Below are 17,296 nucleotides of genomic sequence, written 5' to 3' on the forward strand. Positions count from 1 at the left end.
TGTATAATGCTTTCCATTATTGTGTTAAATTTTTAATTTAAAGATTAAAATTTTAAGGTTTAAAGATACTTCTTTTACTCCATCTTGTTCCTACCAGACTGGGTAGAGAATGTTATTTCTTGGGTATAAATATTTTACTTTTGATCTGCGGCAAGCCTAGTAAGACCGCACTAGCAAAATCATCATTAACCATGTCTACAAATGTCTTATTCTTATGTAATTTCTACATGGGGAATCTTAATCAGCTATTTCCAGACACTGTGTCTTATAGGCAGCATTTATGACACTGGTCAGGTTTCTAAAAAAAGTGGTAGGATCCATGTATGGATCTTAGCTTGAGATGACACACCTTTGACAGGAAGGATCAGCAAAGTGCTTGAAGAAAACAGTAATCCAACAGCAAGGTGGCCAGGAGTTGGTAGGCGGTGTTAGAGGTTTTTCAATGAATAGTTAAGGGAAACTTTTAAACATGAAGGAAATGTGGGTCGGATGCAAGAAAGCTGATGAAATCAGAAAGAGAACCCAAGAGGGTTCCAGTAGCATTAGACTTCTTCAGCAGGAAGAGCTGCACAGGAATCCTTCTGTGAACCACAGAAATAATAAATGCTAAGCCCATTGGAACATAATCTCAATCAGCAAGATGCCACAGCTTTCCAGATTTTCTCACAGGGCTCTGCGAACTCCATGCCAAACCTAGCGGTGGATTTCTTCCTTCTAATCTGCCCTGATGCCTTATTCAATTATTGTCACCGCTCTCCAGCCATGCACTGTGCCTTCTGACTCCCATTGCCCACATGAGTCAGTCAGAGGAGGCTGAGTGTCCACCAGGACATGGTCTAAGGGCACGAGCCACCGTGTTCCACATGCAAAGACGAAAACAAGTACAGAGAGAACAAGGCGGACCCTCAAAGTCTTCCTGGCAACCTCACCATCTACTGGACCACTGGCCGGATGCCAACAAGGAGGAGGGACATGAGGGGTCCAGGAGGTTCCTCTAGTTGACTGGCAAAGAGAAGCTGGTTAGCGGGGAGGATAAGCCAGGAGGAAAATAGAGTGGGCATTCCCATGCACTGCGGAATGGCATCACCGCTGCCCTGGCTGTACATTATTTTATGGTAAGATTATTTTTTCCTGATCTTTTTCTCTTTAGCTGAGAGGAAAGGGGAAGTGCACACCCCCTGGGTGACTTCTATACCAAATCACCAAAAGCCTGGGTGGTACAGCCATGTAGTGGTGGTGGGGAAGCCAAGGTGACTGAACAGCGCATTTTCTCTGAGTCTGGGGGTGAGGATCATTGCCTGTCTACTCACAGGGTAGAGAACGCCCTAGGGAAACTTGAAGATGAAGGAAACTTCTACCCAGAGAACATCAGTCGGATCCTGGACAACTTGCTGGAAGGCTATGACAATCGGCTCCGGCCGGGATTTGGAGGTGAGAGAGATCCTTTAGCAGAAGGAGCACCTGGACTCCCCTGCCCCCTCACTGCCATCGCGAGGCCCAGGGGCCTCGGAAGGGAAACCGAGTGGGAAGGTGCTGGGGTCCCGGAGATAGGCCACGTGCATATTCCTACCCAGTCTCTGCCCCTCCTCAATTGGCAACCTTAAATGTGAGTTATTTGAACTCTGTGAGCCTCCATTTCCCCAACGGTAGTGGGAGTGCCTGAACACTGCTTGCTTCACAGAGTTGTGTGAATGGTGAATTACATTCTCTGTGTAAAACAATGGGTTTTTTTTAGCATTTGTCCCATTGAAATTATCAGTATGTTAGCTACTGTTATAATTTTCATTAGAGTGCTAACCCACTTCTCCTCTTCTCCTTAATTCCCCAAATTGACCATATTCAATTCAATACAAGGCAACTGGTGTGAATTTTCAGAGGTGAAAACCTCAAGGGCCCCCTACTGGGATGACTTTAGGATGGGCTGCAGGTTCTGGCCGTGAAGGGGGGCTTTGTTGTAGCATCACTGAGTTCAGTTCCTTCAACGTCACTGGGGTAACTGCCCCCATCCTTCTGGGCTAATTGCAGGTGCTGTCACTGAAGTCAAAACAGACATTTATGTGACCAGTTTTGGGCCGGTGTCAGATGTGGAGATGGTGAGTGAGCTCTGCGTGAAGAGGGTAACTTACTCAGGGGGAGGGGGCCACGTCCCAGTGCTGACGACGATGGGCGTAGTGACCAGGCACCATCACTCGGTACGGGAACCCGGGCTGGGAGGGCTTGGCCACTGGAGCAGCTGACTGCTTCCTCTCTCCCACGGACGGCTCTGCTGGAACACTTTAAATAACCTGAGGGAGTTGGTGGGATGATATCCTCTCTTCCGTCCACATGTCACCCACTGGTTCTTCCCTGCAGAGAAAAGATTTCCTTGTCTTTATGAAGTCCTAGTAAATGTCTGAGGTAGCAAAACAAAAACTCCAATAAAGGTGCCATGTAAGAGTATATGAAGAATGGCTGTGAAACTTAAGGCATAGAATTTTTTTGGTAGTACATCATTTTCAGCATATTTAATTAAAAGGGTAAAGGGAGTGATTTGGAAAGGCTAATGCATTTCACCTCTTACGTTGTGAACAGACTAGTGGGTGTTCTGGGGACTCTGCTCCAGGTACAGATGGCCGTGGGTTCGTAGAAGAATATTTATAGTAAGTGGCGATGAAAATCTGAACTAGTCTTCTAGAACGAAGTATATTATAAATGCTTTCACAGTTCTTAGGTAGCATTTTCCCCTAAAGGTAGCACATAGATATTAAAACTGGAATAAACATAACTTTTTAAAGAAGTGCCTCATTACATATTATTTAGGGAAATTCTAATTTTGGATAGAAGGTTTTTAGAGACTTTTTCATGGTCTGTTCTTTTGCACTGAAAAGAATAAAGGAAGAAGGAAAGAGAAAAAAGGGAGAACCAAAAGAGGAAAAGGAAGAGGAAAAATAAAAAGAAAGATACTAAGGAAGAGGAAGAGACAGGAGGAGGACTTTAAGGGATAAATGTCTTAAGACTCTTCATTAACTAGAATCCTCAATTATTTTCTATCATACTTGTCATTTGAGCACTGAGTCACCCAAGTACAAATAACCACAACCATATTCTACTGTAGTATTTGAAATCTGGGGATACTTGGAACTTTATTTTATGAATCTGTCTCCTTTTTATTTGTATAATTGAAACTTGTTACAGCTTGGATCATTATTATATTAATATATTGTGTCAAATTATATTTTTAAAATATAATCACCACGTATAGTAGCAGGTCTCATAAAAGAACATGTAAAGTAGGTAAAGCAATTATTGGCAATATTGTTATATAGTTATGTTGATATCTATCACTAACTTTTGCAATGAACCTTGTCATCATTCTTAATATTTTTAATGTTATTTCATAAAAGCCATAAACTAAAACTTGTGATTATTATTATGCTTACTTGAATGATGTTGTTTTTGAGTGTTCATGGGAACATTTACTGTAATGTTCTCTGAGGACAATATAAAATAACAATGATGTGTAGTCCGAGTACGCTTACCTGGTGAAATTCAGCTTGGAACTTTACTAAATGGTATTGTGATGTCCGGAGACACCTCTGATGGTGAACAGGTTGCTAAGGGGAAGGGCAACTTAGACTAACTGATGGTAGGAAGAGCAGCACAAAACCTAGACTGGAAGTATTTTCATATTTTTCTCCTAAATGAAGGATTGGGAAATTGATAGGTCGACATATGGAGAGATGGCTGGCAAAAAGAAGTATGTGGGGATGGTCAAGGTTAAGAAGGAAAGTTTGCATAACACAGCGCTATCTTTAAAAATAATATGAACTTTTAGGTTGAGATCAAGAAGAATTCGCTGAAACTATAGCTTTCCTGACAGGTTATTGTCATAAAAACTTGCTTTATTCCTTAAGTCTTAGGAATTACACAGAAAAGTCAGTGAAAAAACCATTCTTAACAAACCAGCCCCCCAGCCTGCATGAGTATCTCACTCTCTTTTAGGAGTACACCATGGATGTTTTCTTCCGCCAGACCTGGACGGACGAGAGACTGAAGTTCGGGGGGCCAACTGAGATCCTAAGTTTGAATAACTTGATGGTCAGTAAAATCTGGACACCTGACACTTTTTTCAGGAATGGCAAAAAATCAATTGCTCACAACATGACAACTCCTAACAAACTCTTCAGAATAATGCAGAATGGGACCATTCTGTACACTATGAGGTAAGGTCTCTCCAATTCTACTTCCTCTGTCCAACTGACATCACACTAACTCAGAACCATTCATTTCAATGTCCCTAGGCTTACCATCAACGCTGACTGTCCTATGAAGCTGGTTAACTTTCCTATGGACGGGCACGCTTGCCCACTCAAGTTTGGGAGTTGTAAGTCACAAAAAACTTCCAAGGGTTTTAAATAATGCATTCAAAATACACAATTATTTGGTTTTAATCAGAGCCTGGAAAGCAAAAGAGAAAAAATACTGTGACATTCAAAGTGTGATTCCAGGAATATATTTACTTAATCATATCTGTCATAGCCAGAGGTTTTAGTTGTCCGGATTAAAGAAAAGCGTTAAAGAAAATTTCTGTCCGCATTTCCTTTTTGTATAGAAAAATATTTTCTTTGAAAGAAAAAAAACACCACTAGTCAGATTCACTGTTATGTTTAATTTGTTTAAAAAATTCAGATGCCTACCCTAAGAGTGAAATCATATATACGTGGAAGAAAGGACCACTGTACTCAGTTGAAGTCCCAGAAGAATCTTCCAGCCTCCTCCAGTATGATCTGATTGGACAAACAGTATCTAGTGAGACGATTAAATCGAACACAGGTGAGAAGCTGACCAGTACATGTATGTAATTCTGCAAGGTGACTCTGGTGTGCACCTTTAAAATATCTATTTCTTTTTCCTCTGTGCCAGCCATTCTCAGATAAGCTTGATGTTTTGAAGTGATGAGTAGCTTTCCTTACGCTGATTTTGCAACCATGTGCACATAAAGATTTGTGTCTCCTTGGAATGAGTAGTTTTGTAGATACATGACACAAAGAGCCCCTCCCAAAATAATGAGCTGATGTGATCCATCATCTGCTGATCAATGCCTTTGTCACATATTAAAACACGCCTCTGCTGATTTTCTCCTAGCCCGTGTTAATTTGAAGACCTGAGAGATTTATTCCCAGCTGCGTTTTTTAACACACTGTCAACAGCCATAACATTGATGTATGTGTCTTCCAACAGGTGAATACGTAATAATGACAGTTTATTTCCACCTGCAAAGGAAGATGGGCTACTTCATGATACAGATATACACGCCTTGCATTATGACCGTCATTCTCTCCCAGGTGTCCTTCTGGATTAATAAGGAGTCTGTCCCTGCCAGAACGGTCTTTGGTATGCTTCGCTCTTTGGGCTCCGTTCCCATTCATCCTGCAGCTCCCATGCCCGGGGCACTTTGGGGAAATATTCACACCAGTGCACTTTTTCAGTCCACAAAGGAAATAGGCTCGTATCTCATTCAGACACTTGGATCGTGTAAAATGACCCTTATCGTATTGCAAGTTGCGTAGTGAATCAACAAAAAATTTGTCTCAGCGAGAATTCTGGCTGGTTTCCTATGACTTTCATATGTCCTAGTTAATAAGGATTTTTTTAAAAAAAATCTTGATTTGATTTTTTATAACCAAGAAAAAGCATAAACATAAAATCTGACATATAAATCCATAAAAACAAAGGCTAAGTTAGTGAATCCAGTAACATATAAATTGTATCTCACTTTAATTTGGTTGAGCCATAAAAAATGCTATTTTGTAGGTCTAGAAATAGTTAAATATTACTAATTTCCCATGGTTCAACCTAACTATTCAGTTCCACTTATGATGCATAGAATCACTACTAGTTTTGATGAAATAAAACAAGAAAAAGAGATATAACAGAAAAATATCATCACTAACTAAATCCATTTTCTCTGAGTTTTCATGATTGTGAATTTAGCAGTTCCTAGGGAAGACCTAAATTGAACTGAAATCTCAGATGAATTTTGACTTTTTAATTTACTGTATTGAAATAGGTTTTTTCTGTAAATTATAAAAGAATATCTATGTTATGATGTTGACCATAGTCAAATGATATAAATTCACCAAGTCATAATTCAAGACAGAAAACTGCTGGCAGATAAAGGATGAAATTGTTTTCTCATTAGTAAATATTTTACCTTAAAACCAAGCTGGGAATTTAAAAAATTGAGGAACCTAATTTATGATTATTACCACACTTGATAAATTTCTTAAATATGATAAAAGATACTATCAGCTATGACAATTGGTCAGAAGTTCAAGGTTTTATTATTTTTAATGATAATTTGCTTTAAGTTTTCTAAAGAAGTAAGCAACTAGAATTTTTCATGACTTGAGCTTTACAATAGTTAAGCTGAAACAATTCAAAATATGTTTTGAATCATTACAATGTACAGCTAACTACAGTAGGTATTAAGGATACAAAAATGGTAATACCTATGAAAGTAGTTGTGAACAACTATAAAACAATAAAATAATAGCAAAAATCACATTTGGAGAGTGTTTCATCCTTGTCACCATCATGTTCACATTTCAGCTTATTTTTGCATTCCAAATGCTAATACTGCATCTCTCACTCTTCTCCATTTCAGGGATCACCACTGTTCTAACCATGACCACTCTGAGCATCAGTGCCCGGCACTCCTTGCCAAAAGTGTCTTATGCAACCGCCATGGATTGGTTCATAGCTGTTTGCTTCGCTTTCGTCTTCTCTGCTCTTATTGAGTTTGCAGCTGTCAACTACTTCACCAACCTCCAGACACAGAAGGCCAAAAGGAAGGCGCAGTCTGCAGCCTCGCCCCCAGTGACAGTGCCCAAAGCCACCGAGCGCTTGGAAGCCGAGATTGTCTTGGTAATTGTTTACTTTACTAAGCTAACGCACTGTATAAAAAAAAGGTAACGCAGCCCGTGATCACAAACGACTAAAGAATCCAAACGTACTGTTAGTTGAGCGTGAGTTACATAAGCCTGGTTCCAAGGCCAGCTTCTTTTCCAGCTTCACAGGAAAAAGCCTGCAACACTCCTTCATTTACTCCTGCCCTAAACTTTCGGTGTCCTCTTTCATCTCCCTCACTGGTGCTGCCAGGTCCCGGGCTCTCAAAGACAAGCGAGTTCTGCTCGGCCTTTAGATGTTTGCTTTGAACGGGTTCACTTAAACCAACCAGGGAGAATAAAGGAAAAAATAAAAAAAAAGTTCTTAATGAGCCTTTGAGACTTCAGAGTCTGAAGGAAACAAACAGGGACTCCTAAGGAAGGAAGAATTTTTATTAAAAACCTGCTTGTTGGTTTATTCCATGAGGGTGAGATGTATTAGGTTCTATGAATGCTGACTCACAAGCCAAGTTTTTGATTCGCATGGAAAGATTTTCATGGTCATGTTCGTATTAAAATGTGGATATAAATATGGTTTTATTCAAAGACATAATCAGTGAGAAATACCTATATGAATTAAGTTTTGACTTGCTCTGGTCCCTGAAGGTGTTTTGAATAAATAACAAATGGCGGCATTAATAATTCAAGGTAATACATGTGCTCCCAAATTCCAATTTTACATATGAGTAAATTCTTCCAATCATGAAGGTGCAAACACTTTTATAAAGGATTATAGAGCTGATTGACAAGTACATATTTTTATATAAACTCCAAACATAGTGGCTCTTGCAAAGAGGAATATTTTTCTCTGTAAAATTTAGTAATACAGATACTTTAAATTGAAAATTTCCTTATACTTAATCAATTCTTGTGAATATTTCCAAATCATGAAATCATGTGCAGTCCAGCTAATTTTTGGTTAACCGTTATGATAAAAAGTTTTACAATGATTTGGATTTCACTTCTGAAATACTCAGGTATTTATTGGCTAAAAAATGATAAAAGTTTCACTGAAACTTTTCTCTTTGATAACCTAAGAAACTTATTTGAGAATTTACATTTTATCCAAGAAATAAAATAAGGTTATTCCCATGATAAGTGGAACTATATAATTTAAAGATTTTTCTTGGATTATCCCTTACTAAGAAAGAAAAAAAATGCCATATAGTGACCCAGTCTAATTACTTCACTTGCAAATCGAAAACAGAGTGTCAGAGAGGAAAGTTATGAGTTACTAATTGGTAGAAGAACTAGGAATTGATTTCAGAATCCTAATGTCCACAGCTTTACAGAGGCCGCACGGAGACAGGACAGATTTTCTATTCCTACAACCATTCCTACCACACAGAGACAGGACAGATTTTCAGAATGGAGCTGAGGTCATCCTCAAAATTCTTTCCTTGACTTAATAACTTTTTTAAATATAGGTATGTTTTCAAGGGTCACAAATATATACATTTTGTAATAAAATGTCAGTCTGAAGATTCAGTGCTTGAAAATTACTTGTTTCAGAAAAAATAAATTTCAAGTATTTTTTAGAATTATTTTGATTGTAAGAACAAGTAATTATGTTATAAGCCATCTGTATTTACATAGGTATATAATTGATATATGTCCAAAGGCTATATATTAACATACACTTATAAAGGGAGAATAATGATTATCGGAATTCAGTTTAACAGTTTGCTACTTGAGGAATGGTAAAAATTAAAAGAAATTCATGAGATACAGGGTAAAAAAATAACTCCAATTACTTTGAATATGCTTATTGATCTGACAGAGAAATAAAAAGACCAGCTTCTTCACTTAAATTCTTTTAAAATATATATTACTGACAAGACTATGATTTCAAATCCTTGGAAAAATGGAGTTATTATTCCCTTAGTCTATTATTTTAGAGGTATAATTTATCAATAAGATGTACTTTAAGATCTAATTTACTTTCTGCAATTCTAAAATAGTAACACAGCGAACAAGTCCTTTGGGAAGCTGGATAAAATACTGCATTTATATCATTTCAAAGTACTTGTTCTGCAAGTTTCCTTTTCTCTCATGAAAAATACATTTGTAAACATGGATCTACTTAAAATATTTTAAGGCAGTGAAAAGTAGAATTTCATTTCTAAAAACCTAGGTCAAAGTATAAAAAGAAAAATAATTAAACCTAACAATACAAATCTTGTAGATATAAAAAATAAATACAGATGATTACATAGAACATTTATATTTTATTTATTTATGTCAAAACTTGGCAGTTTGCCTTATATAATATAGAGAAACAGAAATTATACATTTGCAATTTTTATAACACAATGGTATATTATGATTGCTAGGTCATTTTTTTCCTTTCAAATACCATGACATTTAAAAATGCCTATTCAGTTGTAAGCAAAATAACATTATTTGAGTAACCTGGGCATTGGAATAGCAAGCCAATGGTGAAGTTGAAATAAAATAAGTGCTTGGATATTTTATGTGACTCTACATTGTACATTTCAATGGACTCATTGCTTTTCAAAAGAAACTACTTCTAATGAATGTGGAGAAAAGTTTATCACTGATTTTGATCTTACAATAGGATAATGACAAAGAAATTCAGGCATTTTAAGCTGGAAGGAATACCTAAAACTACATCCTCAGAAGTGTTCTATAGACTAATTAATTATTTTTCTGCTTTTAAGGCATTTGGAACTGGAGATTTTATTTTTTTTAGGTTTCGAGAAGGAATTGTCCATGCTTTCTTTTCTACTTATATAGTATTTATCATTCTTGTTTTTATCTGATATACTATCTTGGCCTTAGAGAGTTGTTCCTGTCTTTGTGTTTCAGAACTTCCGTCTCAGGTATGCTTTGCTAGCTTCCTTGTCATTTAAAAAATCTAAGCCCTTGTTACTTATTCCTAAAAGAATCTTCCCTCCCCGCCGACCCATCAACACATCCAATGTGGCTTTTCTTTTTCAGTGGAGGTATGGTGTTCTTGGGGTAAATTATCTACAAACAAAATGGATCAAAATGTCATTAGTCAGGACAATAGTTACATTTATACTGATTGCATTATTAATTCATTTATTCATTTTTTTCCTTTCACCTAGCACTCATTTATCGAGTACTTGTGGATTCACGGAATTTCTTAAGTGCTCTTATGTGCCAGACGCTTTGTAGAATGTTGGGGACATAGCAGTGAGTCGTATCGGTAGGGTTCTCTTCCCTCATGCAGCTTCTTCTCAAGCAGGAGGAGACGAACCAATGAGCCATGACTATGTGATGAGATAAAGGCTGTGGTTAGGTATGTGGGAGGCTGAGAAAGAGTCACGCCAAAATCCAAATATTGCCAAGATTTGTTTGAGTAATTCTACCATTACTCAGTAGAATTAAGGGCTGTATTAAGGCCGTCTGAGACTCTCAGCACCTGAAAGATCCCGGTGCCCCTTCTCACGGCTGTGTCACTGTGTGACTTACGGGGGGGGGGGCTGGCTGAGGGGTGCAGGTGGTTAGCTCTTCCCCCGTACCTGCTATCAAATCCCCATCTAGCATTCCATTCTTCAGCCTCCGAACCTTCCCATATGGTTTCCAGACACGCCCCTAGCACCATGGACCCACCAGATCACTGGTCCAATAAGCTGCTTCTCTCTAGAAATTCTGGGTGCAGCTCTGTTTTTAAATCTACCAGCTGTAGTATAAGTGCAAGATAATTTGACAGAGTGCTTATTTTCTCCATAGTGATAGACTAGTTTAAAATAATCTGATAGTTTAAAATAACGTCAAACGCTAGGTGTTTTCAAAAGCATTTTGGTCATATTTTTGATGGCCCCGTTTGCTGGCTCCAGGAGCAGACGCACTGTTACTTCCTTGAGGAACGCAGCCCTGGTTCGAGCCTGTCTGCGGAGAGGTAACCCAGTGCCCCTCCCTTTGTAATATGTTAGACTCACTGAACGTTATAGCAAAGTTGCTTTACGTATTTCCCAAATGCCTTATCCCTACATCATATAATTGATTGTCATAAAGTCCAGTTTGATTCAAAGTACCTTTGCAATATGCTGTTAATTACAACGAAGCTGTGCTCTAAAAATACCCAGAGCAGGATGGCACTCAGCAGCAGGGGAGCCCTGGAAAAATGCAAAACCACAGGTGTTCCACTCAAAACAATGACAGCCCCAAGCTGAGCCCTCATCTGGACTCTACAAAAGCCTATTTTACCATCAAGTGAAGCTGCTGAGCTTACAATGAACAGGAGGGCGGGGTCTGATGCAAACCTGTAGCTTGAATGGCTTGGAAAATTGGCTTTTCTTTTCATTTCAGAAATTCAATGTGATTCTTTTAAATTGGCATCCAGTCTCCTGTACTGTGAATTCCCAATTATCCAGGAGCTGATTATTCAGCACGTATTTAGTTAGCCAAGCTTCATGTCTTTCCTTGAGCATATCTTATTTGCTGCCTGCTAGAAATCCCTCCAATTACTGTTGGGCTGTGGGACAGTTGTAACTCTAACCAGTGATTCTCAATGGTAGGTGGGTTTTCCCCCAGAGGACACTGGCGAGGTCTGGAGAGAGGGCAGGGATGCTACTCAACATTCCACAATGACAGAACAGTCCCCCACAACAAAGGTTTACCCTGCTCAAAATGTCAGTAGCTCTGTGGTTGAAAAACCATGCCGTACATTGGAAAGCGGATGGGAAGAAACAGTAACTGTTGAGCATGCGGTTTGGAATCTGAGAGGGATTGAGTTCAGGTGCCGACAATTATTACTCGTGTGAGCTTCCTGCTTAAGCCTTCATTTGTTCATCTCCGAAATGAAAATAGCGTTATTACATTACAGATTCCTTCTCAGAACAAGCAAAATCACACCTGCGAAGTGCTGTGCCGTGCTCGCCAATAGTAAGCATGTAGATATGGTACCCATCACGTAATGTGAAATAATATGCTAAAATATAATGTAATATAATCATAAGACCTTTTGTTCCTTTCTTTTTGCCTGGCTACTGAAAGAATCTTGAAAAATGGTTAGCTTTTCCTTCATTTTTGATCTACCATATGTTTATTAAGCATACACTATGTTCTATGTGCTGGCCAGGCATTGTAGAGCACTTATACATGACAATAATATGCCCTCTCCCATTAATGTCAGGAATGGTGATAAGGCATAACAGAAATAATATTTCCAAGGAAGTATGTTATAATAGCTAAAAGAGTCATAGCAGGTAAGCAAGTAAAAAAGTGTACAAAGTGTGTGTGTATATATACAACATAGTGTTTCTCAAATTCTTAGGGAAAAGAAAAAAATCACTTTAAAGACAGTCAATTGAAGCTTAGGGAGACTTGATGAATTCTATGACATGTCTAAGTTGTATTGCAGCTGAGTAGTATATACGGACCTGCAACCTAGAGCTTTCTGACTCTCCGGTCCTCTCAACTCTTACACAACCCTCCAGAGAGACTGGGGAAACAAATGAGGAAACGGGGAATCCTATTGTACGGAACCTTTCATTCCAGGCTAATGCCAATGTGCTTACATTTTTCATGGTGCTTAGACTGGAATGATGTTGCTTAACTCTGGGCAAGGAGTATTTGGCAACCTCACTTTAAGCCATTTCTGACACTGTAACAATGCTAAGAGATCGACAAATAACTCCCCCCACCAACATCTCTAAAAAGGAGAGAGAGGTAAAATAATGCTTTATGTTTTTATGGCAGATTATGCTTTATAATTACCTTCTCACATCAACAAACATTTTTTAATGTCTGCCCCCTTTCTTCCTAAAAAAAAAAAAAAAAGAAAAAGAAAACCCCACAGGTTTCAGACAGGCAAGGCATGATATTAAAAGCCAAGACAAATTTAGAAGGAAAATCTCTCTGAAGGCTTGCCCTCTTTCGACTTCATCATGATCCTTAGAAATCTTGCTAGAGGAAAAGATTTTCACGTTCCATACATCTGGCAGGAGGATACTTCTTGGAGAATGAAACAGTGACACACTTTCCTGTGTCAGGTGAAGAATATATTAATAACATATTTACTGAATGAAAATTCAAACTGGAATCTTAGGAACATGATAAAAGCTTTCGTACGATGGTGCTATGCTGATTCTCCAAGAGGCAGCACGCATTAAGACCCAAGTGCCACTCCTCTGGTCCTGTTCACGGTCAATGTCTGTGACCCTGGGCACAGGAGTCCTCCTGGCCTGTCAGATATTTGTAACAGGAAGCATCACTTATTTTCTGTCTCAGATCAGCAGACTGGTCCCTCTACGATTTTAAATGATCTCCTACCTCCAAGACCTATAATTTATTTAGTTCTGTCCAGAGTGCCTTGTACAATACTAGCCCATAGGTAACAAAGATATTCTTTGCTTGAAATTCACCACGGTCCTAACACATTAGACTTGACTTCACAGATTCATTTTTGCTTTTGGTGAAGAAACAGATTTCCCCGTGCTCCCTAAAAGCACAGTGGGCTTGAATTCTCTGTGATGACTATTATTATTTAGATGATCAAACAAATCACACAGCAAAATTCAAGAGGGCGAATACAGAGAGAAGAGGCTCTTTGGGTTGTTGTCTCCTGCAGTCCAAATGTCACTGCGCCGGTGGGTCATTCTGGTCCTGTGGCTCAGCCATCACAGGGGAGGTGGCGGCCTCTCCCTGCTTCTGCAGGGCTGCTGGCTGAAGCCACAGGAGTCTGCCCACGTGAGTAACACTCCCCGCCAGGCGACAAAGCGGTGACTGTGCTGCCAGGGAGGAGACGAGGTGGTTTTACAAGAGCAGGGATGATGCGCGGCAGGTGTTTGAAGGAGAGACCCAGCAAGGACGGCCTGGCCACAAGGAGAGCGACTCTTCCAGGGCGCAGCAAAGCTGAGAATGAGATCAAGGCCGCCCAGTCTCCAACAGCGTGAAAGGAATCAAAGGCAACCAGAGATAGTCTCTGCATGAGGCCCTGTGCTTTCGGGACGAGGGAGTTTGGGGATGGAGCAAGCTGTGCGGCTGGGTGGGGGTGGGGGTGGGGGTGGGGGAGACGCTTTCCCCCAGCCGGGTCTCGGCTTTCTCACCTATCCATCCGTGTGCTAAGTGTCCCTTTCAGGACTAAACTCGATTGTCTTATGATTTCAATGGGACAGAAAATTGAATGATAGAGAAGAGCATATAACAGTTCTGAGGTTAGGAAATGAATCATTTTTTGGTCACACAGATGGAGTGAAGCCAGTGGAGAATTTCTGAATAGGAAGCAGAACACTCTCAATATAGAACTTCTGAGCTAAGAGGCAGTTGTGCTTCAAGGGATCGATCGTCATCCTGTTCAGTCTCAGGGTGTTTATACTTTGTCACTGGCTTTTAACGCACATGAGCACCTTCCTAGATATGTCCTTAATCTCAGCGGTTCAAATTTACGAATGTGCAAAGATGGTGACGTAGGCTAGGAATGTATTTAGGAGAATGATATCAACTAACTAGGCTGTTATTTTATCCTATATGAACTAACATATCCTATATGTTGTCCTATATGAACTAACATCTACATATTTTTCTTGAATTTTGCCCTCTCATTGCCCACACTCACTGCGCTGTGGGTTTACGGTAACAAGGGGCGGGTCCGCTCTGTGGCCTGGCTCATCTCCTCCTAACGGCACAACGCTCAACACGGTCTCTGGGACGTGGGACACGCCCGGCATCAAGTGCTGATGTATTAAATCATAGGACATTAAATGAAAGCAAATCAATTAAAAAATTGTTTCGCTGCTTTCTTGGAAGAGTAGCGCCATCAAATACTAGACAAATTTGCTGATATTTTGTCTCACACAGTAGTTAAGTAGTCAATAAATAGGCACCAATGATGGAAAAGAATGAATCTAAATAAGCGGTCTTTATTCTTTACGTAGGCTGACTGTTTATGTCTTTTTCCCGCAGCATCCTGATTCCAAGTACCATCTGAAGAAAAGAATCACCTCCCTGACCTTACCGATAGTTCCACCCTCCGAGGCCAGCCACGTCCTCACCAGAGTTCCCGTCTTACCATCAACTCCCATCACTCCCCCGCCGCTCTCCCCAGCCTTTGGAGGCACCAGCAAAATAGATCAGTACTCTCGGATTCTCTTCCCAGTCGCGTTCGCGGGATTCAACCTTGTGTACTGGATAGTCTATCTTTCCAAAGACACAATGGAAGTGAGCGGCGGTGTCGAGTAGCTTGCAGACAGGGCACCCTGTCTTATACGAGTTCTCATTTTCTGAATTTTGTTTTAAAAAATAGCATTGAGACTTGTGTAGATGCTTTTCCAAATATGAAATCAAAATTGAAAATCTGTAACGCAGAGTTTTCGGTAAGCAGATATGAGCCAAAAAGCGATAATATTACTCCTCAAAATTGGGAGTGGAAGGTTGCTAAAATGTATGACTGTGGCTGGTGGGCACAAAATAAAATATATAGATCATGTATCATAGGAGTATATACTTGAAACCTATGTGATCTTATTACCCGAGTCACCCCCATAAATTTAATAAAGTATGACTTTGGTGTACATTAGAGAGAAACTTTATAAGAAGGTAAGATTGATGCAAGGTGAATTTGCCAGTCTTCATTCTTCCTTGTTCAATATTTGAAATGTCACTGTGAATAGCATATACCACAACGCAGACAAAATAAGAAAGGCTGACAATTCCAAAGGTTGCCTTAAAATATATTTATTTTGGCTTAATTTTCAAGAGAGCAAAATATAAATAGTGTGAATATTTACCGGTAGGTCACTACCAGCATGGGGGAGGCCTTTACGCTAGTGAAGTGGCTTTCAGTGGCACCGCAGAGCCTGTGTTGAGCTTAGCCGTTTGTTTTAACCTTGCTGCGCTATTTTTCCTCAATGAAGTATGCTGTTTATATACAGACGAGTTACACACCAATTATAAATTATGTGTGCATATGTACATAGCTTTAGTTGGGCTGCAGTACCACATTGCTTTATCTTGTTAGGCTTTCCTTTTAAAATAATCTGTTCATTATAATTCCATGAAGTTATGGGAAAAATAGTGATTAGAGGGAAGCCTTGTGTATTATGACTATGATCATATCCTGTATTTTCTACCTTTCTGGGTATACTGCTAAATAAAACAACAACGAACGCGGTTATCTGGCTGTCTAATAAAGCAAGGGGGCGGAGTTCCCTTAAGTACAGAGAAAGGAGGTGGCTACCTCCCCCCCAATGTTAGTGTCCCCGGTGATTCTACCAGGTACAAGAGAGGGAGGGCCAAGCTCAGTCAGAGACATGGAAATAAAGAACAAACTGATGGAGACCAGAGTGGGGGGTAGTGGACAATGGGAGAAAGAAAGGGAAGGGTTAAGTGAGGGAACATGTATAAAGGACCCATGGACAAAGACAATGGGGGGGGACTGAATGTGGGAGGTGGTGGTGGGTGGGGCAGGGGAGAGTGTGTGTGGGGGGGATGGGGACAACTGTAACTGAACAAAAATAAAAAAAGACAGACTTGGGTTTATACCCAAATAGTCAATCCTCCATCTCCTTTCTGTTCACTCACGCACTTTTAGTTATAAGATAAATAAGGTCTGAGGATCTAATGTGCAACGTGATGGCTATAGTTGTAATGTTGTATTGAAATTTGGTAAGAGAATAGAACTTCGACGTTCTCACCAAAAAGAAAAGAAGGCAAGTACGGGTATGTAAGGCGATGCAGATGTTAACTAAATCAACGAGGGAAATCATTTCACAATGTATATGTGTATCAAATCATCATGCGTGCACTTGCAATATCTTGGAATTTTGTCTGTCAGTTACACATCCATAAAGTTGAAAAATCCTTTCAACTCTTCCTTTCCCCATAACAGCTTTTCCTGAATCTAACTCTAGCCATGCCCCCCTCCCCTATGGAATAGCCCCGGGGAAAGGGGAACGAGGAGTAGGAGAAAGTGTGAACCGCAGTCTGTCCAAATCCGTAAAGCCCTCATGGGCTGTTGCTGGGTCTCAACATCACGGAGATCTCCCTCAGTGCTCACCCGGAAAGAGGGAAACTGCAAACATTCTGGCAGCCAAATAAATTACATCTGAACGGAAACAGCCTCCTACTCAGGCGGAAGAGCCTGAGATCTGCATCCAGCTTCCCTGTTAATTAACTTCATGGCCAGATCTCTGTACCATGTGAAACTACAGACTGAAAGTCTATAGACTTTGTGCTCGAAATAAAGGCCCCTCCATCTTACAACTTACATTTGTTTCATTACTGCTCTTTTCTATCTAAATTAAGTTAGTCCAATGATACGGGGCCCGCTTTTCTTTTAGCAAGGACAGTAACCAATGAAATGCTAGGTAGGTGTTAATCATTTTATATGCTATCGTACATTCAATCTTGCTCATGAACCTGTAAAGGACTTGCTACTC

At 39.8% G+C, this 17,296-nt stretch overlaps 1 protein-coding gene across 1 annotated transcript; it reads left to right on the plus strand.

The window, feature by feature from the left end:
* Positions 1 to 721: 721 nt before the first annotated feature.
* Positions 722 to 16,728, plus strand: GABRA6 (gamma-aminobutyric acid type A receptor subunit alpha6). Its single transcript, XM_028527571.2, has 9 exons — positions 722 to 1,115; positions 1,313 to 1,431; positions 2,026 to 2,093; positions 3,982 to 4,202; positions 4,281 to 4,363; positions 4,669 to 4,812; positions 5,221 to 5,373; positions 6,647 to 6,906; positions 14,823 to 16,728. The coding sequence occupies exons 1-9, from the start codon at positions 1,066 to 1,068 to the stop codon at positions 15,096 to 15,098; spliced, it is 1,374 nt and encodes a 457-aa protein (XP_028383372.1). The 5' UTR covers positions 722 to 1,065; the 3' UTR covers positions 15,099 to 16,728.
* Positions 16,729 to 17,296: the final 568 nt, after the last annotated feature.

Source organism: Phyllostomus discolor, chromosome 13, assembly GCF_004126475.2.
Source record: "Phyllostomus discolor isolate MPI-MPIP mPhyDis1 chromosome 13, mPhyDis1.pri.v3, whole genome shotgun sequence".
In the NCBI taxonomy this organism is placed as follows: Eukaryota; Metazoa; Chordata; class Mammalia; order Chiroptera; family Phyllostomidae; genus Phyllostomus; species Phyllostomus discolor.

Bases quoted from the DNA above. Each gene is read 5' to 3' on its own strand.
- GABRA6 (XM_028527571.2), top strand. From the start codon at position 1,066: ATGCACTGCGGAATGGCATCACCGCTGCCCTGGCTGTACATTATTTTA. The intron at 4,813-5,220 runs GTGAGAAGCTGA...GTCTTCCAACAG, and splicing joins GACGATTAAATCGAACACAG to GTGAATACGTAATAATGACA. The intron at 6,907-14,822 runs GTAATTGTTTAC...TTTTTCCCGCAG, and splicing joins TGGAAGCCGAGATTGTCTTG to CATCCTGATTCCAAGTACCA.